The 27856-nt window shown below is 37.6% G+C and overlaps 1 protein-coding gene across 1 annotated transcript; it reads right to left on the reverse strand.

Annotated features, from left to right (window-relative positions):
- Window positions 1-655: 655 nt before the first annotated feature.
- On the reverse strand, window positions 656-27850 carry LOC134283141 (probable E3 ubiquitin-protein ligase HERC1). Its single transcript, XM_062765600.1, has 48 exons — window positions 27750-27850; window positions 27277-27582; window positions 26958-27197; window positions 26737-26820; window positions 26371-26584; window positions 25963-26174; window positions 25671-25834; window positions 24978-25569; window positions 23555-23888; window positions 23235-23466; window positions 20691-21004; window positions 19938-20091; window positions 19144-19295; window positions 18781-19043; window positions 18228-18330; window positions 17577-17807; window positions 17185-17376; window positions 16876-17050; window positions 16454-16679; window positions 15913-16090; window positions 14557-14714; window positions 14195-14352; window positions 13320-13519; window positions 12706-12909; window positions 12327-12451; window positions 11885-12084; window positions 11687-11789; window positions 11228-11380; window positions 10950-11048; window positions 10624-10797; window positions 10098-10233; window positions 9800-9948; window positions 9436-9627; window positions 9089-9227; window positions 8587-8768; window positions 7135-7290; window positions 6704-6929; window positions 6356-6603; window positions 5718-5951; window positions 5181-5350; window positions 4644-4809; window positions 4345-4421; window positions 4046-4217; window positions 3779-3859; window positions 3244-3396; window positions 2883-3016; window positions 1359-1530; window positions 656-1165 (listed from the first exon to the last, which is right to left on the reverse strand). The coding sequence occupies exons 1-48, from the start codon at window positions 27834-27836 to the stop codon at window positions 941-943; spliced, it is 9039 nt and encodes a 3012-aa protein (XP_062621584.1). The 5' UTR covers window positions 27837-27850; the 3' UTR covers window positions 656-940.
- Window positions 27851-27856: the final 6 nt, after the last annotated feature.

Raw genomic sequence — 27856 nt, forward strand, 5'->3', positions numbered from 1 at the left:
CCCCAGGGGTAGGGTGGGCCCACAACGAATGATAAGTTTAACATAGAAATATAAAGGAAGAATTTGTAGAAATCTTCTCAACAGCAGAGCTATAATTAGTCATATTTTTATGGAAGCACAATGGATGATCAAAGTTTTACATTAATTCTAAAGAATGTATGTGTAAAAACCTAAAAAAAAAAAACTTTCTTTTCAAGAAGGGTAGGGTGGGGCCACAATAAATGATCAAAGTTTATATAGAAATACAAAGGAAAAACTTGTAGAAATCTTCTCAAGTGCAGCAAAGCCATAGTTAGTAATATTTTTATGGATTCCAAAGCATCATGGACGATCAGTATTTTTCCTAGCCATAGTGCTTAGGTGAGCTTAGGAGAGCTTTGTGACCCATGGACCTCTTGTTAAGAGAACCATTTGCAATTGCATATTTGTACATGGCACATCTCCCATGTACATGTTCAGTAGTATTTCTAGTGAAATTTAATACAGAACCATTTTATGCTTGTCTCATTGTGTTCCATCACTTGTAACCAGAAAATTCAAGGGGATTTTTCCAGATTTAAACTTCATCAATGTGGAGTCAAACTCTTCAATCTGTGGCCTAAAACTCTTGTTTGGATCATAAATTTAGTACACCCAGAGTATAACAGAAAATGTGTTCACATCATAGCTTCTTTATAAAACAGCAAATATCACAGACACATAAACAAAGCAAGTAAACAACTTTAAAATCAATCATTTCAAACAAACATATATTAATTTATGGAGAGTTAAAAATTGTCAAAGTCACAGATGACATTTCCCACAGAATACCTAGTATGTCCTGCATACCACATACATGTAAATATTAAATAACTGTACCATGTCTTATATGCAGGTTGGTATATGGTGACAATTATGCACTTTACAGAATATTAAATTAGAGACTTTATGTCCTGAAGTGTTATGTTTGTCCAAAATTTGTGTTAAAAAGATCCTCATCATCAATATCCTCATCCGACATTTGTTCATTTTCTGCATTCCTGGCCAGCATGTAGTTATCCATGTCTATAGATCGACAGTTGAAAATGGCATAACGTAGCTTCTCTGCCAGCATTTCTCTGCTTGGATAATTTGGTAGGCGAAGTTGAAAGAAACAGGTCTGAGATGTTGGTAAACAATTGGCACCCTAAAAAGAAAGAACAAATAATTTGTATCCTGACTTTTATAACAGAAATGTTGCACTACATTATGATTCTCTTGGTTTCTCTTTGCAGGGATATTTTAAAATGATATGCAAAATAAGTTTTCAAAACTGCTGAAATGAAACAATGCTACATTCTTTTCCTACTTAAGATCCAATCCTATCAATCTACACTTACCCTGTCCGAGTTCATGATCTGGAACCTCTGTGAGATATCAGAAGGGTTGGCTGGTAGGCGGGTCCGTCCAGAGACAAATCTAAGAAACTGTATTCTCTCCTCATTACTGAATGCCTCCAGGACTTCCCAAAACCAGCACACCACTTCATTCTTCTCATCAATTCCACGATACCTAAAGCACAACAAAAGTGATGCTGTATGAAATTAGAACACAAAATGGCAGAAGATCACCCAAGTGACTCAGGTGACCTGAAATTCAATGCATATTTCATGAAGATGTAATAATCTATATTGTACAAAGAATAAATAAGCGTAACAAGGGCGTTGGTTTATAAAATAATATTAAATTTTTGTTTGTTTTTTTTTTAAATAGTAATGGCAAAATCAATATATGTATGTTTCCTGATGCAAAGTCCTTGTGCATAAAAATCTATTGAAACTGGATTAACAGGAGATGTAAAACCTGTATGTCCCCCTCCATTTATTCTTATGATAAATCTGTATACCAAAATTTATTTCAATATGTGCAACCTCTGTGAAGAAAATGAAGGAAACTGATGGTTGACTGACTGACCGACAGACAGCAGCAGAGCAATATGCCCTCCCTTCTTTGAAAGGGGGGCATAAAAACATGCTTTAATTCCTACCTGACTACTTTCCTGAGAACCTCTACAGACATTTCCTCCTAATGTAATACATGCTGAGAACCTCTACAGACATTTGATCCTAATGTAATACATGTTGAGAACATCTACAGACATTGCCTCCTTGTGTAATCCTACCTGACCACTTTCCTGAGAACATCTACTGACATTTCCTACTTGTGTAATCCTACCTGACCACTTTCCTGAGAACATCTACTGAAATTTCCTACTTGTGCAATCCTACCTGACCACTTTCCTGAGAACATCTACTGACATTTCCTACTTGTGTAATCCTACCTGACCACTTTCCTGAGAACATCTACTGACATTTCCTACTTGTGCAATCCTACCTGACCACTTTCCTGAGAACATCTACTGACATTTCCTACTTGTGTAATCCTACCTGACCACTTTCCTGAGAACATCTACAGACATTGCCTCCTTGTGTAATCCTACCTGACCACTTTCCTGAGAACATCTACTGACATTTCCTACTTGTGTAATCCTACCTGACCACTTTCCTGAGAACATCTACTGACATTTCCTACTTGTGCAATCCTACCTGACCACTTTCCTGAGAACATCTACTGACATTTCCTACTTGTGTAATCCTACCTGACCACTTTCCTGAGAACATCTACTGACATTTCCTACTTGTGTAATCCTACCTGACCACTTTCCTGAGAACATCTACTGACATTTCCTACTTGTGCAATCCTACCTGACCACTTTCCTGAGAACATCTACTGACATTTCCTACTTGTGTAATCCTACCTGACCACTTTCCTGAGAACATCTACTGACATTTCCTACTTGTGCAATCCTACCTGACCACTTTCCTGAGAACATCTACTGACATTGCCTACTTGTGTAATCCTACCTGACCACTTTCCTGAGAACATCTACAGACATTTCCTCCATCCCACAGACAAGCTGTTCCAGATTCTGTGGGGTCAGTAAGGTCAAAAGGGGAACAGGAATTATCCAGGACAAACCTTCCCTTACTGAGGCAGCCTAAAATAAATTTGGAAAATTATCAAACATATACCTGGTATGTAAGCATATTAATCATTTAGAAATTCTTACTTTATTTGAAAAGGTTAGAAATTTGGTCTTTCTTTTATGCTTGTTCTATTATGTATCCCATATCCCCTTCCCATTATAATGAGAAGGGTTTATATAGGTTTATTAACAGCCAACAGATAAATCTAATTACAGACTGTAACTTGTTGACATCTCACCTGTCGGTTCATTTCCTGGAGCCTGTAGTTCAGCACTGCCTCCACATACTCCCTCCTATTGTTGAAGTTCAGCTGTAATGCCCCTCCCCCAGGGATAACAGGGACCAGTCTGCCATCAGCACTCTGACCCTCAAAACAGTCCAGAGGGATAAACTGCAAATTACATTCAGATACTAAGATGGAAATGTTTCTTACATTACTGTATACACATGTAAGAGTTATATAATGGCCTGTTACAGAATGCTTACTCAATACATCAAACAAGAATTAATTAGAGGAAAAAATATGTATTCCCTCTAATGCCTACAACTGGTGATTTAACAGTAGGACATAATTTTTCCCAACAGTTATGAATAGGAAAATATATTTATCACCAGTTAACCCATCTAAAAAAAAAAAGAATCCTGAGTACTATAATTCATCCCTTATCCCTTTGGAATGAGTGGCAACAAATTCAACCACATGCCCAAATAACCAAAAAAAAAACGACCCTCCCACCAACATCCTTTAGTTTTAGTAACAATTGACACACTACCTCATGGAAGTTGGTTTCATTCACTCCACTTTCATGAATATCCAGAATACCTCTCAAGCTTTGGATATAAATATGATCAGTCTGCAAAAACAAAGGTTGAACATTTTAAATAAATATTTCACTGAAATGAAATCATTAAAATATCAATACTGCAGTTACAGTCAAAATTTTAATACTATAAAATCTTGCCACAGAATTCAATTCTTCAACAATACAATCCAGCTTTCTCACAGAGTAGAATGTGACCCCTTTAATAACTCCTCATACCTCCTCAAGGTCCTCCAGTCTCAGTGGTATTCCTACCAGGAGTTTCCACACACTGGGGGCTAGATGTAAGTCCAGGGGCTTCTTAGTTCTGATGGCCACCCCGAACAGAATCCCCAGGAACTTAAACATCGCAAGATCATCTTCTCCACAGCGGGCTGGGTTCAACAAAAATCTGCAATCACAATTTCAGAAAGTAATAACTGGCATTTTCTGGATTAATAAAAGGGACATGTCACAGCAACTCTAGCAAATTTTTAGCCAACAACCTAAACAAAATATCATCCATTTTACATTCTTACCTATCTCTGTTATTTCCAGACTCGTTTCTGGCATTGGGTGTTGGAATGAAGTATGGCACAATTCCTGTTTCCAATTCCTAAAGACAAAAAATGTACATTTTACCCTCTCATGAAATATTCTCTATTATTACAAATTATATTTGTATGCAAAATTTTAATCACTAAAAGACAAATTAGCAAGAAAACTTTTGATTAAAGCATTTTTGCAGGGCTACATATCACTACTTCAGATGCATGACACAATTTTGTTTATATTAAAAAAGCTGGCAATTTCAGTTACCATTCTACAGTGCAGTTACCTGACACATTTCTGTGATGGTATCATCAAACACTCCTCCTGCATCATCTGCCCCCTCCCCTATCAGTTTGACTTTCCAGGCCCGTGCTGGTAACCTCAGGTCCTCTGCCCTCAGTTTAATCACCTGCTGTCCTATCTGTGTAAAAACTGGCTTACACTTCTTACCCCTGGAATAATGGTTGTATGGTTAAGTGATGATGCATGTTTTATACTCTAAACTTACGTATTTTCTGAATGGAATTCTGGTGAAGTTAAGCTATGAAAAGTTAAGGCAAAATTAATGACTTACATGTACAAAAAACAGATGGCAACAATCACTTACCGGTAAGTGACCGACAAACTTTCATGTACACAATTATAAAAGCCCTGATACAAATTAATTAAATTTTTTCAGCATAAGCACCTACCTGAATATTTTACTCTCACTTGAACACCATTGGGCATAAGTAATCATTGACTCAATTTTCAAAGTCCAGTACAATCACGTATGTTCCACATTACTTATACATAGTAAATACGAAATTCTATCTTTGTGTACCTTGTTGACAGTCTTTTCACTGTGATAGGAGGCCCATAGTTCTTTCCCTGCACCATGGTTTTTCCTATAGCCCTGACCATGGGTAGTGAGAACACTCGGGGGGACAATAAAGGTCTTAATCTTCCATCCACAATACCAGACATGCCTGCTGCATAGTGAGGCAAATCATTCTGGAAAAAAAAATCATTCATTGGTTCTCCTACACAGTCACAATGATAAACATATGATATATTGTTAGAAATGTAATTTTGATGAACAAAAATATATTTTACTTTAAATTAATATTTTAACTACCAGGGTACCTATTTTATGTCACTTCACATGAAACTAAATGTCATTCAATGAAATTCAATTAATAAAAACATTAATCAAACTATTACAAACTAATGTACAGAAAAATAAGTTTGTAGTCAAAGTAAGTACATAATTGATTACAGTGAAAACAGTATGTTTCAACAAGGACCCAGTATTGCAAAAGAACAATTTATTTGTAATAACTAATATAACAAATTTACCATGGAATGTATTGTATTTTACCTTCTGTATTGTTGTAAGTGGAAGCAGTCTCCACGAGGTGTAGATGAGATCTGAGAAGTGATGGAGCAGCTTGAGACGACTCTGTATATCCTCCATAGGACACTCCCTCAGGGTACTACAGCTGGCAGGGACTTTACTGGGGGTCCCCAGCTGTAGGGGGACAGGCACACCAGGAATTCTCTGTGGAGGACAGGGGGTGGTCCAGGCAGCACTATGTGTCCTACCTGCCGATATCTACAAATAGTAAACAGGGAAAAGTATGTAAACTATCGTGATATGCCAGCCTATGAATTTTCTTTTCTCAGGACATATAATAATGTACATCAAGCAAATATACACAAAATAATGTCAAGTACCTAAAACTGAGAAGGAACTACAAGATAATTATATTATATATAATAATATACTGTAAATCACTTTTTATTCGCGAGAACTTTATTTTTGCGTAATTACGTGAGACAGTGTGCTCGCGAAAATTTAATTCTTGCGTATAATAGTATTCCTTAAGATTATTTAGAGCAATAACCACAATTCGCGAAAATTTTGTCTCGCTAATCAAGAGTCAATGACTATCTCACGAAAATAAGGTGTCGCGAAAATTTAGTGATCTACAGTAATATAATGAATTTTGTATAAACCTGTCTGATATTTTTTCCTGTCAGACATGGCACTAGCTGAGGCTCCCTCACAGGAGAGTTTGTATGTCCTAAGCCGAGTTGCCCCTCGCTGTTGTTTCCCCACCCCCAAACATCACCCTCACTGGTCAGAACAAGAGTGTGTTCCGCCCCACAAACTACATCCTCTATAAAGTAGCCTGAAAGGGAGGTAACCTCCTGTGGCTGACAATTACTTCCCCCTCTTGTGTCAGGTTGCCCTATCAGTCTCTCTGCAATAGGCAAACAATGGACAAAATTACTCTTACATTAACCTAATTTTATGATAAAACTTTTGTCACAGCATTTTAAAATAAGATAAAGCTCTCATACCTTGTCCCCATGTGAAGACTTTTCCATATTTTGTAAGAGCTACAGAGAATTGTGTTCCGCAGGCGACCTTTTTAATTACGTGTCCCTGGAGAGCTTTGATCTTAGTCGGTAAATGTTTTCCAACAGTGTTTCCCTGTCCCAGCTTCCCAAAGTCTCCATCTCCAAATGCCCACACATTTGTTCCATCTGATGATACACACAAGGTGTGGTTTAAACCACAGGCAACCTATGTGTAATTTTTTGAAAAATAAATATCATTTTAGACGTCATCCTTCAGTAATTAAAATACAGTAGACACACATTTTACAGTGTGGGATTAGACAAAGTTTTGTTCAGGTTCACAAGTAATCACAAAGTTTTATATAATAAGAACTAAAAACATATTTCTTTTTCGTTATTTCATGTATAACTACATGTATAAAGTAACCTACATATCCAATCTGGTGAGATTCTAGGGCCACAACTCTGGTGGGAACTTTTTTGTTGGTGGTTGTACCCAGACCCAGTCTTCCATAGTCTCCATTCCCAAAGGTAAACAGCTTGCCATCAGATGTAACTACAGCACTATGCTTGAATCCGCAAGATAACTGCAAACCCAGAAACAAGCACATGCAAACTAGAACTGTCCAAACGGGACAAAATACCCCCCGCTGGGTTTTTCAGAAGTAAGTTTTTCCATAATAAAGATATGTATCACACATGAATTATGAAATTTTTCTTCCAGTGACCTTAAACTTCCCCAAATGACCTTGGGTCAAGGTCAAGACATACCCTTGGGTCATGGGCAATCTTTGTGTGAAATGAGAACCTACCAAGTTTATCCATAAGAAAGATATGGACCAGACACAAATCATGAAATTTTTCTTCCAGTGACCTTGAAGTTCCCCAAAGGACCTTGGGTCAAGGTCATGACACACTCTTGGGTCATGGGCAATCTTTGTGTGAAATGAGAACCTATCAAGTTTATCCACAAGAAAGATATGGACCGGACACAAAATATCAAATTTTTCTTCCAGTGACCTTGAACTTCCCCAAATGACCTTGGGCCAAGGTCATGACACACCCTAACATTATGGGCAATCTTTGTGTGAAATGAGAACCTACCAAATTTATCCATAAAAAAGATATGGACTGGACACAAATTATGAAATTTTTCTTCCAGTGACCTTGAACTTCCCCAAATGACCTGGGTCAAGGTCATGACACACCCTTAGGTCAAGGGCAATCTTTGTGTGAAATGATAACCTACCAAATTTATCCATAAGAAAAATATGTACTGGACACAAATTATGAAATTTTTCTTCCAGTGACCTTGAAGTTCCCCAAATGACCTTGGGTCAAGATCATGACAAACCCTTGGGTCATGGGCAATCTTTGCATGGAATGAGAACCTACGAAGTTTATCCATAAAAAAGATGTGGACTGGACACAAATTATGAAATTTTTCTTCCAGTGACCTTGAACTTCCCCAAATGACCTTGGGTCAAGGTCATGACACACCCTTGGATCAAGGGAAATCTTTGTGTGAAATGAGAACCTACCAAGTTTATCCATAATAAAGATATGGACCGGACACGAATTATGAAATTTTTCTTCCAGTGACCTTGAAGTTCCCCAAAGACCTTGCGTCAAGGTCATGACAAACCCTTAGGTCATGGGCAATCTTTGTGTGGAGTAGTAGATTCTAATGTCCCTCCGTAAGAAAGATATGGACCGGACACGTTTGCACAGACAGACGGACAGCTAGACGGACAAGGTGATTCCTATATACCCCCCCAAACTTTGTTTGCGGGGGGTATAATAATCTGAAGTAAGCATCATTATGTTCTTAAAATGAATGATTTGATTGATGGAATAAGTACAGTACATTCTGTTTGAATTACCTGAACGACCTCCTCCCCCTGGAGGGCCTCAATCTGCCTGGGTCTCCTCTGTCTATCACTGTTGCCATGTCCCAGTTTACCATAGTCACCATCCCCCCAGGAAAACACCTCCCCACTCTCTGTCACAGCTAAAGCATGGCCATCTGACCCTACTGAGGTGGCTAACTGTGTCACCACAAAACCTGGAAGATAGGATTTGTAGAGGGAACCTTGTCATGCTTCATGAAATTTATGCACAACTTAAAGTTTCCTGTGAATCTCTGATTCAAGTAAGGCATTAAAGTACAAGAAAAGAAATCTGCTCCAAAAACATTAACCTTGGATGCAGAGACTGATAGTATTACAGAAACTCTAATGACTTTGTTGTGGTGAGCTAAACATTCAATCACTGTCAACATCTTTCTGATAACAGGCCTTTAAGATTAAATTGTTGTATATAGGAATGCTAAGCATAAACAAAACCAAGTAAAATTTTATAAAATGTAATGAGAAAGTCCTCTACCTTGAATGGAGGATATGGCCGTTAGTGAGTGAAGATCATCAGAATTACCCTGACCCAGTCGACCGTAGCTACCCTCTCCACAGGCCATTACTATCCCATTGTTCTGTACTACAAAGGTACAGTTCTGTCCACATATAATCTGAAACAAATCAGAACTGAATGTAAGACCAGATGTTACTTTGTATACCATGATAAATAGTTTTTGTGTAATACGATTAATTATTCTGAAATTAATTTTAAAAGAATGTCATCTTAATTTCAAAATGTTAGAAGTGCATTAAAATTTACAATACACTTTTCTCACATGTACATGTATAAGACCCACAAAAATACAGAATAACACATACCTGTTGTGCACAGGAGAAGGACTGGACCTTGACAGGAACAAAGGCCCCTCTCCCTCCCTCAGACATCTGTCCATTTCTACCACTCCCCCACAGGAAGGCCTCACATTTCCCCCCTATCAGCCAGTCCTCCGGTTTCTGCATGGCCCACGTCATTATCTGTACATCCATGTTCAGCTCCCATTTTGTGTTGTCCTAATAGAAACCATGCCTTATGAAGACTGGACATACACTTATATTCAAATAAAATTCAAAAGCTTATCTCTGTTCTGAAGTCTAACTTTAAAGATCTTAATACATGTACATTTAAAACAGGTATACATGTATTTGCAAAGTGAGGAATTTCAAAGTTGATTAAATTTTATACCAAAGACTGTGCATGACAGGAGCGTGTATCTTTATTGAGCATTCTGAAGGATTCTGGGAATGGCGTTCTATTGGAGAGAGCCTCGGCTGACTTGACAGCTGCTGAGAAGGACAATAACCACTGCCACTCTGGAATCACCAGGCCCTGGACTGAAAAAGAACATTACAGGTCAGCTTTATGTTAAATAAGAAGATAATAAAACAATACTGGAGCTTTTTACATTGAATTTCTCATATAATTGATGATACTCAAAAATTGCATGCAAGCATCATACAATCATCTTAAGTGATAACCTTACCATTGTCAGAACTGACATGATGGGGGGCACATGGTTCGTGACAAAGGGGTTTGTCCAGCTCTAGTCCTACTGCTAAAATAGCCAGATGCTGCATGTAAGAGCTGTGTACCAGCTGTTGGCCAGATACCACCTTAGGCTATTGAAATAAGGAAATAAATAATTACCAAGTCACAATTCTCCTTCTAAGAATCAAGAGGCCCTTGGACCACAATGAATCACAGTTATTTTCTGACAAAGGAATTAATGGTAACCAGCTGAAAGCACATATTTTGAATTTTTTTAGTAACAGTTTATTTACATTTTCTAATAAATATAGAGGGATAGCTGAAATAAACAAGCTAGCCTCTATTGAAGTCATGTACACAATACATTCATCTGTTTTACTATGCAGTGAGATCTCAGATGTCCAGTCTCAACTCTGATATCTTGACACATTGAATATCTCAACATTTTCTGATAGTCACGCCTATGTCAAAATAGCAAAGTTTACCAATCACTGGGCATCGAATCGACAATCCCCATTTACCTTTTCATACAGGTACTGGTCCTGGAGAAGAATGGGTAACTTCTGTATCAGACTGAGTAGAAAGGGAGCTTGATTTAATCCCCAGATTCCCTGCTGCTTCAGGGATTTTCTACATACAGACAATGCTCTGTTCTTCTCTAACAGGTCTGTAGTATAATGCAGAATAACTACATCCTAAACGAAATGAGTATCAAATTCATTAACATGGAACTGCAAGTGAATTCAGAGTTTGACACATACAGCACAAACCTCCTTGGCATAGACTATCACTTACTAATTTTAGAAATCAAACAATGAAATTCTGACATCTTTCCCTGAATGCTAACCTTAGTTTTGCTGAAGCAAGCTGCAAGTCCATGATCTGCAAACCAGCACAAGTCACTGACCATACCATTCTCCATATGAGTTTGTAGTACACTTCCATCCTTAAGATTTAAAGTGAAGATACATTTATCACAAACTGATCTACTTGGAAAATGTTTTTAAAAACAAACTGAGAAACTTGCTTATCATTATTTATTTTACTTATCTCATAAATTTTTGGGGGGGTCAAATTATAAGTGATGTTTCACAATTTTCTCACATCTCACATAAATAAACTTACACAGATAGACCAGACATTAAGCCAGCCTCTGTCACATCCTGAAGCCAGCATCAGTGCTGATGGACAGAACGCAAGAGAAGTCACTGTGCTAACATGACCCCGCATTGTTAAAAGTGGCTGAATGGACGTCTCAGAGTTACAAAATTCCTCTTCCTATGAAAAAATAAGCAATATATTATATATTTGAAAATTGAATAATTTATCACTTATACCCATAGAAACAAATGTTTAAAACATTCCTTTAAAAAAAATTTGAATGCCCTTTCCAATGCCCTTTCCTGACTAAACAATTCATCGGGAATTTCTCATTCATCAACAACTATCTTACTTTAAAAAAAAAAAATCATAAACAATCTTTCTCTACATACTACCCAAGTCTTGCAAAATGAATCAAAAGATGGCATGAAAACTTTAGAAATATAATGGCCTTACTGAGAAGAAATTATTTGAAGAACTCACTTGATTTACCGAATTTGTGTCAAAATCAAATGGTGATAAACTCGATTCACTTCCTGTGTACTGGTTCAACATCCAGACATAGACAACACCATCACCACAGCCACTGTAAGAGTATTACAAATACTGGTCATATTGGAAATAAGCAATAATATCAAACATTTTTATCCTTTGCTGTAAAATGTGACAAACATATCCCACCTTGCCATCATTAATTCCTTCTTGTCCCCCTTCCCTAAGGTGTGGCACCACTGAAGTACCGAGACTTCAGCCCTGTGCTGTAGTTTGAATGCCAGGTTTAACTCCTGCCTGCCTGTATAGATTTTTATGTTAGGTTCTCCATCAGCACAACAAGCCAACATGTGACCAGTGGGGTCCCACTTCATACAAATAATAGAACTCTATGAAGGAGGATAAAAGAAGTCATTATATTAAAATAACACTTTCGTATAGACAACAAATAAAATGTATATAAACCTCTGCACTTTAAAATTAAAATATAATAAAAACTAACTTTTTATACCCCAAAAGTGAAAAATAGTCAACACAGTATGAAATCCTTTTGAAATTATTTAAGAAAATTACTTTTAATAGAAATATTGGATCAACAAAAAAATAAGAGAGCAGGAAGAAAAGTTATTACATCAAAGGCTTTTGTCAATTGTGGTTCCTCAATTTCCAACTTTGTGCAAAGAGAAATCACCCCATCACTAAATGCTACAGCAAATGGCCTATCTTCATCAAACCATGCAATCTGTGTAACTGAAACTAAACAACACATGGTTTACTTATTCTGTACTCTGGATGTAGCCTTTCTAAAAAAAGGTTTTTATGCAGATAATTAACATATGGACTAGTCAATTTTATAACTTTTGATTCTATGGAGTATAACTCATTGATCAATTACTGGTATTCAACTCTAAATGTAATTTTTACACATACATTTATTCAAACAACACACCTAATGAACATAGGAACATTTTACACATAAATCATATTCATACAGTTCATACAGTTCTTACCATTTTCTCTGTAGCAATGATCTAACTCATGCCTCTTAAAGCTAGAGCTGTCAAACACATCAATGTAGGCCAGTGAGCCGTCCAGTCGACCAATCAGAAGGGTGTCAGTGGTCAGTCCCAGGCAGCCTCCCATCATTCCCTTGTGTTCTGGCCAAGTCATTACAGACACAAAATGAGGCTGGATATCCAGGTGACCTTTTCCACCTGATACAGGATAATGTAGGAAAATCAGAAAAAGAGTAACTAGCAGCAAATACAACAACATTTCAATACACCTAAAATATCTATAATCTAGGGATCTAAAAACAATTTAGATTTACTTTGCTCAATTAAAAAATCTATTTGATTAAACATATTTTTTTAACTTTAAAGGAAGTCTTATACATGTATCTTTTTAATACAAAAGAATGAAGTTACAAAGCTCTTGATACATATACATGCATGCACCATACAACATATTACTAACGGAATATAATCTTTTTGTTCTTATATCAAAATAGAAGAATTTTTTTTTCCTATTAAAAATAACTGACATACACATGTACACTGTACCATTGCTGGTTCCAGTAATTTTGTGCTTATGTGAAAAAGACAAACAGATATTGATATCATACCGCTTGTAGTCCAGACATTGACAGTATTGTCTATGGCCCCCGCGAGGTATTTCCCCGTGCTGCTCCAGCAGATACAGGTCAGAAGGTTCCCGTCCAGCTCCTCACAGTCCTCGTCCCCGCGGTTAAATATACAGGTCTGTTGTAGGAACTGGTGGGTTCTGTTGGGCAGACTCCACACCCGCAGTGTACCATCATAACCACTGTCAATAGAACATACTGTATTATAACACTGAATAACACACGCAGTGTACCATCATAACCACTGTCAATATAACATACTGTATTAACACACTGTATAACACTCACAGTGTACCATCATACCCACTTATTAATATAACATACTGTATTAACACACTGTATAACACTCACAGTGTACCATCATACTCACTGATTAATATAACATACTGTATTACAACACTGTATAACACACTCGCAATGTACCATCATACCCACTGATTCAATATAATAAACTGTATTACAACACTGCACATGGTGTACAGAAATATTCACAGTTATTGTCCTCATTCTGAGTCTGCCTAGAGCTATTTTATCAGAAAATTATTTGCATATAGGGTAAAACTTGTCAAATCTGGATACATGCATTCTAAAAATAATTTCACAGACAAAATAAACTTTAAGTATTTTTCAGTTAATTCAATTGTTTGAAATGTTGTGTAGTCCTGAATATTATTTAAACTGACAAATTTCTGTGGAATCGCTGTTGTCCAGAAAAAAAATAAGTTTTACAGTTTACTCGGTATGTAATTTTGATCAGATAAATCTACTCCTAATGAAGATAATTTCCAAAAAGAGCCAAACTAAAGAGAGCCTATTTCTCTGTATATAATTTTAAGGCTGATAATCATAGAACAAACCTGGTGGCTAAGAGATTTTTCTTGGTACTCCACACACAGTGGGCCAGTTTGTTTTGGTGGGCCTCTAGTTTGGACACTGGACAAGATGGCATGTCTCCACCCCAGTCCACTTGATTTACAATCTGTCCAGGCTGACCAGCAGATTGAGAGGACAAACACTGAAAACAAAACAAACTTGTAAATACACATTGTAAAATTTCTTATAAATATATTTAAACTTGTAATTATGTTTCCAATATCAATCAATGTTAAACTTATTCCACACAAAAAAGGGATGTGCTAATTGTGCAGCAATGCTTAATGTATATACAAATAGCTTCCTGTCGTATTGGAAATAGGCATTATTAAAACATCATAATTACCTGTATAAATTCTTTGACAGCCCAGTGCTTGTACACAGAGGATAACTTAGTGGACAGTACACAGGCTGCCAGTGCATTAATGAGATTTAGAGGTGAGTCCTCCCGAGTAGGGGAATCTGAGGATTCGGCAATTGATAGAGAGTCTGATTCTTGGGAATCTAAAAATAAAAGTTTTTAAAACATAATCTATAGCATCAGGTATCATATCTTTTTAACTCTAATTATACGAGGGTTGTCCGTAAAATCGTGGACAAGTTGTCTAGTGTAAAAAATAAACATCACTGCGTTCTGAAATTTTCACTATTATTTAGTACATATTTTAGTAATATGCACAGCAAATTTCAGATAAATATATGCATAAATAAACAAATTATGTGATTTTATGCCATGTATTGTATCACCTTACGGCGCATGGATTATAACGTCAAAGTGTCTAAAACAGTGTCACGTTTTATCTTTGCTGAAAATGAAGTTGGTTGAGTCCGACTTAAATTTAGGAATTTCATTGATACACATTCTTTAGTCTCCATAAACAGTCGAAGAACCAATTGGCACCCTCATGCGATCTTCTGAAGATTTATCAGTAAGTTACGGACAATATTCTCACCATCATTCATTAATAGAAAATCTTATATCGGCGGTCTACTGTGACAGCGTCTTTTGCTATTACATTAGGAGTTTGTCCGTATGTTTTGTACTCCCCAGGGACTCGATCACATAAGACTTCGCTAAGAAAACTCCTATTTCATTTGTATACTTAAGATATGGTGATATTTTTATAATCTTTTTTCTTCTATGGTCATTTCAAATCTCTAAAGGTGTCATTACAACATCAAATTAAAACGGAACTGCTCTCCGGTGCGCCGTAACGTCATAAAACGTCACCATTTTTCGTGTGTTGTGTTTACCACTTTCCCATTTCGAATGCTCGAGAAACTGCCAAAAATTAACCAAATGCCTTAAAATTTTTACAAAGACTACAAAATTGATTGTGGAATTGAATTAGGATAATTTTAATCCAAATCTTATGTATTTTAAACTTTTATTTTGAATTCAGACTTGTGTATTCTTTAATAAAACCTTGGTTTTTTGTCCGTGCGCCGTAGGACAATACCCCGTGCACATTCAAGCATAACAAAACCTTTATTTTTGCCTATATTTTATCAAAAAAATTATCATGCACTTAAATATGATAAATACATTTACTGAAATTTTCAGCTTAGTGCGCCCATTACTTTTCGAGAAAAACGTTTTGTCCAAGATTTTACGGGACAACCCTCATACATGTCAATTTGTGACATACGGGATAAATGGTTACACTGTCCCTGATCTTTATACATGTAAATGAACACGTACCTGAACTTGGGAACCACTGGGATATCCAGTTAGGACTGCTGACCCACTTATTACGAGTAAGGAGGGTGACTAGGGACTGTGTGACGGTCAGCATGGAGGACGGCTGGGAGGGGGTGGCATTCTTTGTCTTCTTTCTGACGTCTCCCTTGTTGCCCCCTGTTGCTGCCAACATTAGTTCCTACAATTGAAATCTACATGTATCTGCTCTGTCCAGCAATGTTCTTCACCAAATTAAAAAATAAAGATATGCGAAGTTATCTAGATACACTGAATCATGGATGTAAAAACACATTTTAGCTGTCCCTAGAGTTAATAAAGCATTGTTTGACTAATTTTGCTGTACTAAGTACAGAGAACATACTTGTACATGAACTTATTGATTATATGCTGAGTCAGTGCTTGACTTCATTGACCCGAATCTCTGCAACAGAAATATTTTTAGCTTCCATTCACTGCCTAGAATTACATGTATATAACCTTCATTTCCTCATTCTTTCTCTGTTACCACCTTAGTTTTCTCATTTTGTCTGTTATCACCGACCTGTGTACAGAGCTGGATAAGCTGTTGGAGAGAGGCAGGGCTATCCTGGACCAGGGTACCTATAGCAGTGGTCAGGTGACTCAAGCTCTCAGCCGAGTCTCTGGGCTGACAACTCACAGGATACAGAACCTTCCCTGTAGCACACAGACACATAAACTGGACAAGGGTCATGATATCAGACAGACCTATGTAATCCAGGGCTGAAGGCAGACTGCAATTTGGACCACTTAAAAACAAGAGAAGGAAATTAACGTATATATTTCCATCACTTAACATCCATTGTCTGGTATTTTTCTAACAATAAACTATTTTTACTCCTATTATACTAAAATCTAAATTCTGCTTAAGTCTCTCTTATCTTGGAAGTTTCAAATTTACAAAATCCATCAGCAACAAAAAAAAAATTACAAAACTTTACATACCTGGCTGCTAACACAGACAAAACTTTTGTCACCATGGATCTTGCTATCATGATCTGCATTGTGGAAGTGATTCGATAAAGAGCCATTTTTCTGTCCTCACTTGTTTTAATAAAGGATGCCTGCTCCCCTAGCGATTTGTTACGGCTATCTGGTCGGTTTCCTTTGGCAAATGATGCTGTAAAATACATGTGTATCAATTCAGTGACCAAGAAATTTATGCAGTCTTCCATAAAATAAACTCCCCAAAACAATGTAGCATTTCAGGAAAATACACACTGCCTGGCCTCCTGTGAAGAAATTCAAACTTACAGAGTGTCATCAAGACATCTCCTGACGATGTAGCAGATTTCAGGAGACCTGTACCAAGTGGGTCATTTTCTGAGAACTTGACTGGTTCAGGTACCGGCTTATGATCAGTGAGTCCTATCTTGGACATCAGAACTTCAGCTTTCTCTGTCACTGGCTTACTTTGAGAAGAATCAGAGAAAAGAGGCACTGGATCTGTGAGAAAATGCACAAAACAAACCAAATATTAATGATTTAAATTTAATGAAACCAATGATCAAAATTAATTGTCTCACATAAATCGTAATGGTACAAGTAATTTAGTACGGTTATTTCCTGCATATAATGAAATCAAAATAACTATAGTATAACTGTCCTACAAGAATGTACTTTGAATGAATCTTGAATTGTTATACCATTTATTCCATGATCTAGAATATCCAGTAGGTCCGGGGCCTTGACACTAGACCTGTGATCGGCCAAATCAGCTGAGTTCTGGAGGTTTTCCCTGTTCCCTCTGGCCTCCAGGTATTTCTCCCGACAGTCGGGACACATCAGGTAAAACGGGTGACCTGATCCACAACGACCCCCAAACCAACCATCCACGTAAATACCATTACTCCTGTAGCCATGCTGGGCACAACTTCCTGTAAATTAGATGGTGGCTTTAACTTTTTTCTACTGTTTACAATTTGCAGATGTAGAATTACTGTAAACGTATTACATTTGGCTGTGTATTCTTTTTAGCGCTTTTGGTGGAAAGAAACTTTTGCTAATACAACTACAATGTTAAAATGTCTTGCACTTATATAAATAATTAAGAATATGAAGAAATAAGTTAACTCAAATCAACGCTAACTTCCTTAAAAGTCGATTTCCACCAATTATCATACATGCTAATAATAAAACATTTACAGTATGTTGTTGCAAAAAATGTTTGTTTTTTAATAGCAAAAAAAAAATATATATATATATATAAATAAATTTTGAAGGACATTGTTTTTATTACATATTCCCTTAAACACTAGAATTTCTTTAATACAACGTCTTTTATTCCTGATATTTACCCATACATCCCGGGTGTTCAGTTCTCATGTGCCTGTTAAAATTGGCTGTCTCCTGCTGACAGAGTTCACAGGTCACGGTAGTCTGGTCTTCCAACTCTCGCCTCTATCAATGAAAAATGTTTACATGCTTTTGTTAGCATCTAAAGTAGATTGGGAAGCAAATATCCAACAACGTTAACCTAATTTGGAACTTACTCAAAGTAAATAACTATACATGCATATTCATGAACAATGTAAAACAAACACAACTAAAAAGTTTAATGGGACAGGCCTTGCAAGTTGCTTGTGTCAGACGGAGAAATGTAATACTTACAAAAATTTGAGATAACATCTGAAAACATATATATATATATAACTTGCTGGGACTAAGAAAATACTAAGAGATATCCAAGGATTCAAAACATTGAGGGAAAAAATTCATAAAACAATAAGTGGCTGGGATTTAGAAAATCTCTTTGACAAATCCATGATACATCGAGATATCAGTGTTTGAGCTGCCAAAGTTTAAGTGTTCAGTCATGTATAATTTATACTCGTATATTTATATACTAACCAAAGCATTAAACAAGTCCCAAGTGTCCCTATGTTCAGCATGTTCCACATTAAACAAATCCTCAATGCTGTCATCATTACAGATCTCATCCTGTAGCTCCAGTATGTTGTCATACAAATCAGCCAGAGAGTGGGGCCGCAGGAGACTATCACTGTATTCCTGCCCAGTACTAGTTACATTGTATAACTCAGATAGGGACAGCAAACCTTCCTCTCCAGTGGGCATAGGCATTTCAGATCTAGTGTCATCATCATCCTCATTGTCTACAATGAAACTTCTTGCTTTAAAATCACTACAAAATATAATTCAATTTTTACTCCTTTTTTATGACATGTATTGTACATGTACTTGATTCAGTTTTACCTAGATTGCCGATACTTCTGAGATTGATGTGCCTGGTCCTGGTGAGTGGTCTCTGTCTACGTAAGAATAGTGAACCAAAGTTCTCTGTATCATCGGTGGTGTCGTCAGCATTCCTATTGGTGGCCTCTTGACTGGATAATGGTCGCCTCCTCCTACATATAAAATTTTTGAATTATTTTGAAAGTCCAAGGAATTAATAAAAATACCAAGGAAGGAAAATGAGGCATGATAAATATCCCATTGCTGGTTTTGTTTCGTTAAGTTGTCAATTCCACAGCATACTTTTGCATTACATGTATGTAAAGTGATACTCTTTAAAAAAAGTCCAAAAAACACCAAATAATAAATTTACAAAATCCAAGGAAGATAACTATTGGGAGAGACCATGAGCTACATCTGTAAGTCCTCATCATAAGGACACATTCTAAAATATCCGCTCATTATATATTTTAGCACGGGACAAAAAAAGGTCTAGAAAACCATCTGACATAATGAATACACCTGTATAATGGTATTGGTGCACAAATGGACTGAAAGTTGTAAATATATATACCACAACTATTTCATGGCAGGGGCATCAAAACATATATATGCACTACTCTATTTAATAGTCTGCCATTATTATAACATGTAATATAAAGTATTTTAAAAAAAAGTTTTGCTGGAAAAATTAAAAAATCAAAACTTCTAAAGGCACTAACATTTCATGCAAGGCCCAAAAATAAACACCTATTTTTAAGTTTCACACCATATCCATATGAAAACTTATGTCATGGCTTTAAAAAAGATGTTACCTGAGTCCTCTTCTGTCCAGGGACTCCAGACTGCCCCGTCTGTTCATTTCACGAGACTTTGATGGAGCCGGATCAGCCGTGCTGTCTGGATTCTCCAACATCCACATAGCCAGGGTGTTTATACCACTGGCTGACACCTCCCTCCCATTTGTACCTGTCAAATTGTTATAAACAATGATTACTTTCATCAGGTTATCCTGGAGGGAACCTGAATCAAAATGATCTCTATGCATTTTGCAACATTCTATAAACAGTAAAACTCGTTTAGTACGAACACTGATGTAGCGCATTCACGAATATACCGAAGTTTTTCGGGGTCCCCAGCAAGTTTCTTAACATTTCTTTGTAAAATTGTATGGTTATGACAACTCTGATATAGCGAATATACGGATATAGCGAACTGTTTTTGAGTCCCGTAGATGTTAAAAATGATGAAATTTACATCTTTTATAACGACTTTTCAAAAATCTTAAAATTAGATATATTGAACTGACTTCATTTTTAGTAAGAATTTGCAAATGAAATTCAAAATCCTATGTAATAATTGCTTCCCTACCACACTCAGTAGTAATACTTGAAGGAAAACGTGCTTATTGCGAATTCGTCATATATACTTCTACGAATTTGTTATACGGATATAACGTATTACGGATACATCGAATTACATGTAAATTCACAGGTCTCCAAGACTTAGCTATAACTGAGTTTTACTGTACATAAACAATAACAGACAAAATTTGAAATTTTTCAAACCTGTTTCTCTGATAGCCTTCTTAATGGCCTGAATGGAGAACCCCATCTCTAACAGAGGAGCAGCAATGGGTGGGGGAGGAGGTGAAGGAGACCTGGCCCTAACAGGTGGGTGGGGTGGTTTCTTGGCTGCACTGCCAATCCTTCTGCACAATGTAGAGGGTAGGGTGGCTGAGGAGGAGTATCTGCGTGGTGCTGGTGGTGGTGGGGGCTCTGTCTCCACCTCCTCATTGGCAGGTGGTGAAACATAATCAGCTGGTGTACGAGGTGCAATGTTTCTCTGGTTCCTGGGAGATGAATTATTGACTCCTCCAGCCCTAAGGAAATAATCAATACAAAAATTAAAATCAACTCATTTTATCCTTGAATCAAGATTAAGAAATAAAAATATGTTCAATCTTTAACCATGGATGACTTGATCTAAATCATAATATCTAAGAAGATAATGTTATGTTACTACATATTACATGTATATAAGAAGATTATTTTCGTAATTTTCATTGGCTGAAAGAACGTCACGTGATATTCCTTTTTAGTGATGTCAACATGAAAGCGCGTCCGCGGAAAATGATATCACATGACACACCGTTCCATTCCACCAAAGTTACGTAGAACGTGATGTCATAATATAAGAAGCGTGATTTAACCATTGTGACGTAATGACAGCCGAGTCTGCTCAGTTAGGACTGTGTCAGTGCATTCACTTTGAGTGATTATTAGCTCACCTGAGCCGAAGGCTCAAGTGAGCTTTTCTGATCAAAATTTGTCCGTTGTCTGTCGTCGTCGTTGTCGTCGTCGTCGTCGTTGTCGTTGTTGTCGTTAACTTTTCACATTTTCATCTTCTTCTCAAAAACCACTGGGCCAATTTCAACCAAACTTGGCACAGAGTATCCTTGGGTGAAGGGGATTCAAGTTTGTTCAAATGAAGGGCCACGCCCTTTTCCAAGGGGAGATAATCATGAATTTGTTAAAAATTAATGGCATTTTTAAAAAATCTTCTTCTCCAGAACCGCTGGGCCAGGAAAGATGAAACTCATGTGGAAGCATCCTCAGGTAGTGTAGATTCAAGTTTGTTCAAATCATGACCCCCGGGGCAAGGGTGGGGCCAAAATGGCCGACCCTAGTTTTACATAGGAATATATAGGAAAAATCTTTAAAAATCTTCTTCTCCAGAACCACTGGGCCTGGAAAGATGAAACTCATGTGGAATCATCCTCAGGTAGTGTAGATTCAAGTTTGTTCAAATCATGACCCCCGGGGCAAGGGTGGGGCCAAAATGGCCGACCCAAGTTTTACATAGGAATATATAAGAAAAATCTTTAAAAATCTTCTTCTCCAGAACCACTAGGCCTGGAAAGATGAAACTCATGTGGAATCATTCTCAGGTAGTGTAGATTCAAGTTTGTTCAAATCATGACCCCCGGGGCAAGGGTGGGGCCAGAATGGCCGACCCAAGTTTTACATAGGAATATATAGGAAAAATCTTTAAAAATCTTCTTCTCCAGAACCACTAGGCCAGGAAAGATGAAACTCATGTGGAATCATCCTCAGGTAGTGTAGATTCAAGTTTGTTCAAATCATGACCCCCCGGGGCAAGAGTGGGGCCAAAATGGCCGACCCTAGTTTTACATAGGAATATATAGGAAAAATCTTTAAAAATCTTCTTCTCCAGAACCACTGGGCCTGGAAAGATGAAACTCACGTGGAATCATCCTCAGGTAGTGTAGATTCAAGTTTGTTCAAATCATGACCCCCGGGGCAAGGGTGGGGCCAAAATGGCCGACCCAAGTTTTACATAGGAATATATAAGAAAAATCTTTAAAAATCTTCTTCTCCAGAACCACTGGGCCAGGAAAGATGAAAAACATGTGGAATCATCCTCAGGTAGTGTAGATTCCAGTTTGTTCAAATCATACCCCCCGGAACAAGAGTGGGGCCAAAATGGCCGACCCAAGTTTTACATAGGGATATATAGGGAAACCTTTTAAAATCTTCTTTTCAAGTACTTCAAAGCTATGATTAGTGATATTTATATGGAATCATCCTCAGGTAGTGTAGATTCTAGTTTGTTCAAATGATGAACGCCTGGAGGGGGGGGGATAAATTCAAGCCCGATGTGCTCAGGTGAGCGCTGTGGCCCCTGGGCCTCTTGTATAATATAACTATTACGGACTTCGGTGAACGGTCAATATGTGGTTATAAGGACTCATGGCAATATTGATATTGACCTCAGACACTGAAAATGATAGCGACCTTGCAGGCTCGGTTGCTATCACTTTCTGTGTCTTCAGTCAATATCAATCTTGCCATGAGTCCTTATAACCACATATCGACCTACACTGAAGTCCATAATTGTATAATATTTACAAAAATGACTTACTGTATTATCTAAAAACATACAGCAATTCATATACCCAAGTGACACTTAAATCAATGTTAGAATTTTAATCTCTAACCCTTTGGTAGGCTCAGTTTTCAAGCATCCCTAAAAAGTACAAGATAATTGAGCTTGGATCTACATGAATGTGTACATGTACTAACACTTGCCCTCGTCTTAGGAACTGCAGGATAGAAGTCTGCTGCATGTTTGATCTGGAATCCTCCTGCGACATGTCAATCTCCTCCTCTGTAAGGTCGGGGGGCAGGTTGGGTATACTGGGGGGAGGGATGATAAAACTACCTAGATTTCCCTCCAGTCTTTTAAATGTGAATGGTGTTTCCCTTTGTTTCACTTCACGGGTAGGTTTGATGGTAGGCACTCCACCAGGATGAAGTTTTGCTATTAAAATCAAAATTGTAAATAATTTTTTAGGTGATGGAGGTTATTTTTCATTGTTTGGACCAAGCTGTTTGAAACATTCATGTACCTTTTAACTCTGGAATGCCAGCATTTTCCTCAGCACTCTTTAAAGTGAGCACCTGGTACAGTACAGCCTGGGCTCTCTCTAAATCTGCCACAGTAAACACCTTCACTAAGGAGGCATTACACAGGGAAATCTTCACCATCTTCTTCATCAGAGACCTCAGTCCACATTTAAAGTCTTCATCTCTTCTAACAACAGTGCCATCAACTAAAGCCTTACTGGAATCTGCCATCAAATCGGATTTTGGAACCAATAACATCTCTGTGAATTTGTTGCACTGAATTATTACATTAAGGGCTTTCAGAGCTGTTACTTGTATAAAGGATCTCTGCATTAGCTGAAAAGAAAGATCACATTATGATTAAACTATTATATTCCTTAAGTCAACACATTCAAAAAGTACAAGAGGTCCATGGGCCACATCGCTCACATGAGAAGCTTTGACCATGTGAATCTTAACCGATTTCCCCCTTGTAATACCTATTGTGACCACATCGTACCCCAAGGGTCTTAATTTGGACAATTCAAATTCCCTATTGTGGCCCCGCCCAACCCCGGGGGTCATGATTTGAACAATTTAGAATTTATACTACCCCAGGACGCTTCCACCTAAGTTTCAGCTTTTCTGGCCCCGTGGTTCTTGAGAAGAAGATTTTTCCTATATATTTCTATGTAAAACTTTGATTCCCCATTGTGGCCCCACCCAACCCCCCGGGGTGATAATTTGAACAATTTAGAATCTACACTACCCAAGGATGCTTCCACATAAGTTTCAGCTTTTCTGGCCAAGTGGTTCTTGAGAAGAAGATTTTTCCTATATATTTCTATGTAAAACTTTGATTCCCTGTTGTGGCCCCGCCCAACCCCCAGGGACAATCTAGAATCTACCCTACCCAAGGATGCTTCCACATCAGTTTCAGCTTTTCTGGCCCCGTGTTTCTTGAGAAGAAGATTTTTAAAGATTTTTTCCTATATATTTCTTTGTATATTTTGATTCCCTATTGTGGCCACGCCCAACCCCCGCGGGTCATGATTTGAACAATTTAGAATCTACACTACCCAAGGATGCTTCCACATAAGTTTCAGCTTTTCTGCTCCAGTGGTTCTTGAGAAAAAGATTTTTTAATGACCCCAAGCTATTTTTGTCTTTTTTAAATTATCTCCTTTTGTGAGAGGACCTGGTCCTTCATTTTAATAATTTAAATTCCCCTTCACCCAAGGATGCTTTGTACCAAGTTTGGTTAAAATTGGCCCAGTGGTTCTTAAGAAGAAGCCAAAAATGTGAAAAGTTTACAGACAGACAGACAAAATGTGATCAGAAAAGCTCACATGAGCCTTCAGCTCAGGTGAGCTAAAAATCTGTTTACATGATGTAGGCATATATGTAGTTACTGGGGCTCTTATTATTAGATGTGCTGAAACTTACTTGAAAGTCAGTGAGAGTCTGTTCCTCCTCCTGACTTTCCTCCTCTACATTTCCTGATTCAGCTCTACTGTCAACCTCTGGCCCAGACTGGGGGGAAGAAACAGGTCCATCCTCCAATGTGACGCCACTTAACTCAGGAGCTTCAAACAGACAAGTCTTTGGTTTGGTTATAAGATTAACATCAGACCCTGTAAGATCGGGAAATCTGGGAGAGGTCACAGAAGAAGTGCTGCTTGCTGTGTCTTCTGTACTGTCCAAATCAAAGGTCTCCAGCTGGACAAGAGGGGCCTTAATAACCTTCTTGTCAGCATTGTGATCCACTCCAATAACAGACGACTGCTCCTGTTCAAGAACTCGGGCAATATCCTCATCTAACTTCTTCATCAATGCATCAGTTTCTCTAGCATTCTCCAGATCAGTCTGTATCGCTGTTGGATTTTTGGAGTATAGATTTGTAAATGCTGGAGGGATGTCCTCTGTTAGACAGGCCAGATTCATCACAGATTCCAGATGTCCAGCTGTTAGACCACACAAACTGTTGGCTTGAAACGGTTCTGGTTCTATGGCCTCTATTTTGCTCAACAACACATCACTACAACATAACAATAAAATCAGAATGGTAAAGCAGTCTACTCAACTGTAATCTTTGATTCCAGTTTTCACTTTATTAAATGTTCACCATGAGCTACTGACCTGACTGTACTATCGCCATCATCCCAGTGAACTTTGACAGTGGCTGACCCCTCTCTAGACACACCCATTAGTGTTCCCTTCTTTGACGTCGTCTTGTGTCTACAGCTACCTCCTACCCTCAATCCTGGATCCAGGCCACCAATAAGAACCAAACTAGGCCAAACCTTATAGAGAAAAGCCACATTTACAAAAGTACAATCACAAAAAAAAGAAGAGCAATTTGACAAAATTGTTTTATCTAAAAACAATTGCCAGGGATATTCAGAAACCCTAAGAGTGGCTATCTACTAACCTGGGAACATAGCGTTTTAACAGTTTCTTCGTCAGTGAAGTCTACTATTTCATCTTTGTCTTCCTCTTCACTTTGACCCTCCTCTTTTTTCTCGTCATCCTTGTAAGATGATTTCTCTCCATCCTTATCAGACTTGTTTGATGCTGCATTCTGTGACTTGGCATCTTTTTCATTATTCTTTTTCTCTTTTGAGTGAAAACTCTGGGCAATATCTACAAATATTTTAAATTAAATTGATATCATAGCCATACATTTTATGAGATTGATCACAATGCCTCACTTCCAACAGAAAAGTTCGTAACAAATTTTAACGGCAGCATCTTGAATTAAATTCTTCCTTGAAAGTAGCAAGCACACAAAATCTTTACAAATGTTCGAAATACTACAAAAATAACAACTCTCATTTACCATCCAGCTTATGAGGTTTCTCCAGGTCCTTGATTTTCGTCAGTTGATCTACAATCTTCCTGTTAATGGTGGGTCCCCATGTTTCAGTTTTGTGTAGCCTCCTCATCATGCTGATGTTAGCCTCCATTATAGCTGATGTAACGGGGGCACAAACGGGGTCTCCTGGCAGTAACTCTTTGTTTCCCTCACAAATCTGCATGTCTGTCATCTTGACCTATATTAGTCCATAAATCAAACAATACTACAGATAGTTCAGGTGGACAATGTCACAGTCTTAAGTTTATTGTGTGTTAATTTACATCTTTTAGAGAAATATATAGAAACAAAGCCGATACTTTGAATAAACTACATGGTGATTTACTTTACCTTTTCTCCTGGTGTTCCACTATAGAACATTACACAAGGATAGAGTTCACCAGCATCAATGTCTTCAAATGCTATTCTAGGGTCCTACAAAAAAAATACAACTTCATGAGCACTAAATAAATGAAGTTGCTGTCAAGAATCTTCAGTCTTTTTGCTATAACTGCATGTTTAAACTAAAAAGTTAATGTGAATCTTTGTAAAATGAGCAACTGTGTATATACCTCTCCATTTTTTCCAAAGGACAGTGTCTTGGCATCCATGTCAAGAATGACAGTGATAAAGTCCCCTTGTGTGAATCCATTGAGGGCCATGGCCTGTTCCCCTCCATGATAGAGATTGCCACTGTAAGCCCTGTATAACCACATGTCTGTTGTGGTACGGTGAGTGTAGTCATGGATTGGCCACTTTGAAACACCCACACATGTACCCTCGTTGCCTTTATTTTCTTTCACTATTAGCACCTGTTAAGAATAATATTTGTAATATTCTCCACTGGAAGTACAAAGCAAGATTTCTTTACGGGCACTTAATTCTCTTTACCTTCCACTTGTAGCACCCTGACACCATGGCTGTGGACCCCAGTCCATAACCCTTCCCTGACGTAGAATGCACCAACACTTGTGGACTCTCTATTGTACAATTAAGACACTTGTCTGTATCAAATGTGGCATTCTGCATCATAATCTTAGTGTCCTCAGAGTCTGTTTCCTTGTCTACATTTAAATCAGTCCCAGCTGATAACTTCCACTGTAATCTACTCTTCTTTTCCTGTGCCTTTTGTAGTTCTAACTGCTGGGGAATTTTCCACATATTGTCTGACAAACACTGGAAGAGGTCCTCAACAACCTTTAAAATCAAGTTTATTTTCAATAGGCAATCTAATATACTCATAATTAAAACTAAATCATAAAAACAAACAACCTTAAAAATACACAAAACATCACTTATTGACCATGCTTTCAAAGATCAAGGATGAACAGGTTTTCATCCCTTTACATATAGCTGATTTGTACCTCCTGAATGTAATTTTGATCTGTATCCTTCCCACAGGAATTGAGGATCATTTCCAGTACACTGAAGGCAATCAATCTTGTCCTCATATTGCTAAGGATAATGCTAC

Source organism: Saccostrea cucullata, unplaced genomic scaffold, assembly GCF_032062105.1.
Source record: "Saccostrea cucullata isolate Sc308-1 unplaced genomic scaffold, CSIRO_AGI_Scuc_v1 ctg326, whole genome shotgun sequence".
In the NCBI taxonomy this organism is placed as follows: Eukaryota; Metazoa; Mollusca; class Bivalvia; order Ostreida; family Ostreidae; genus Saccostrea; species Saccostrea cuccullata.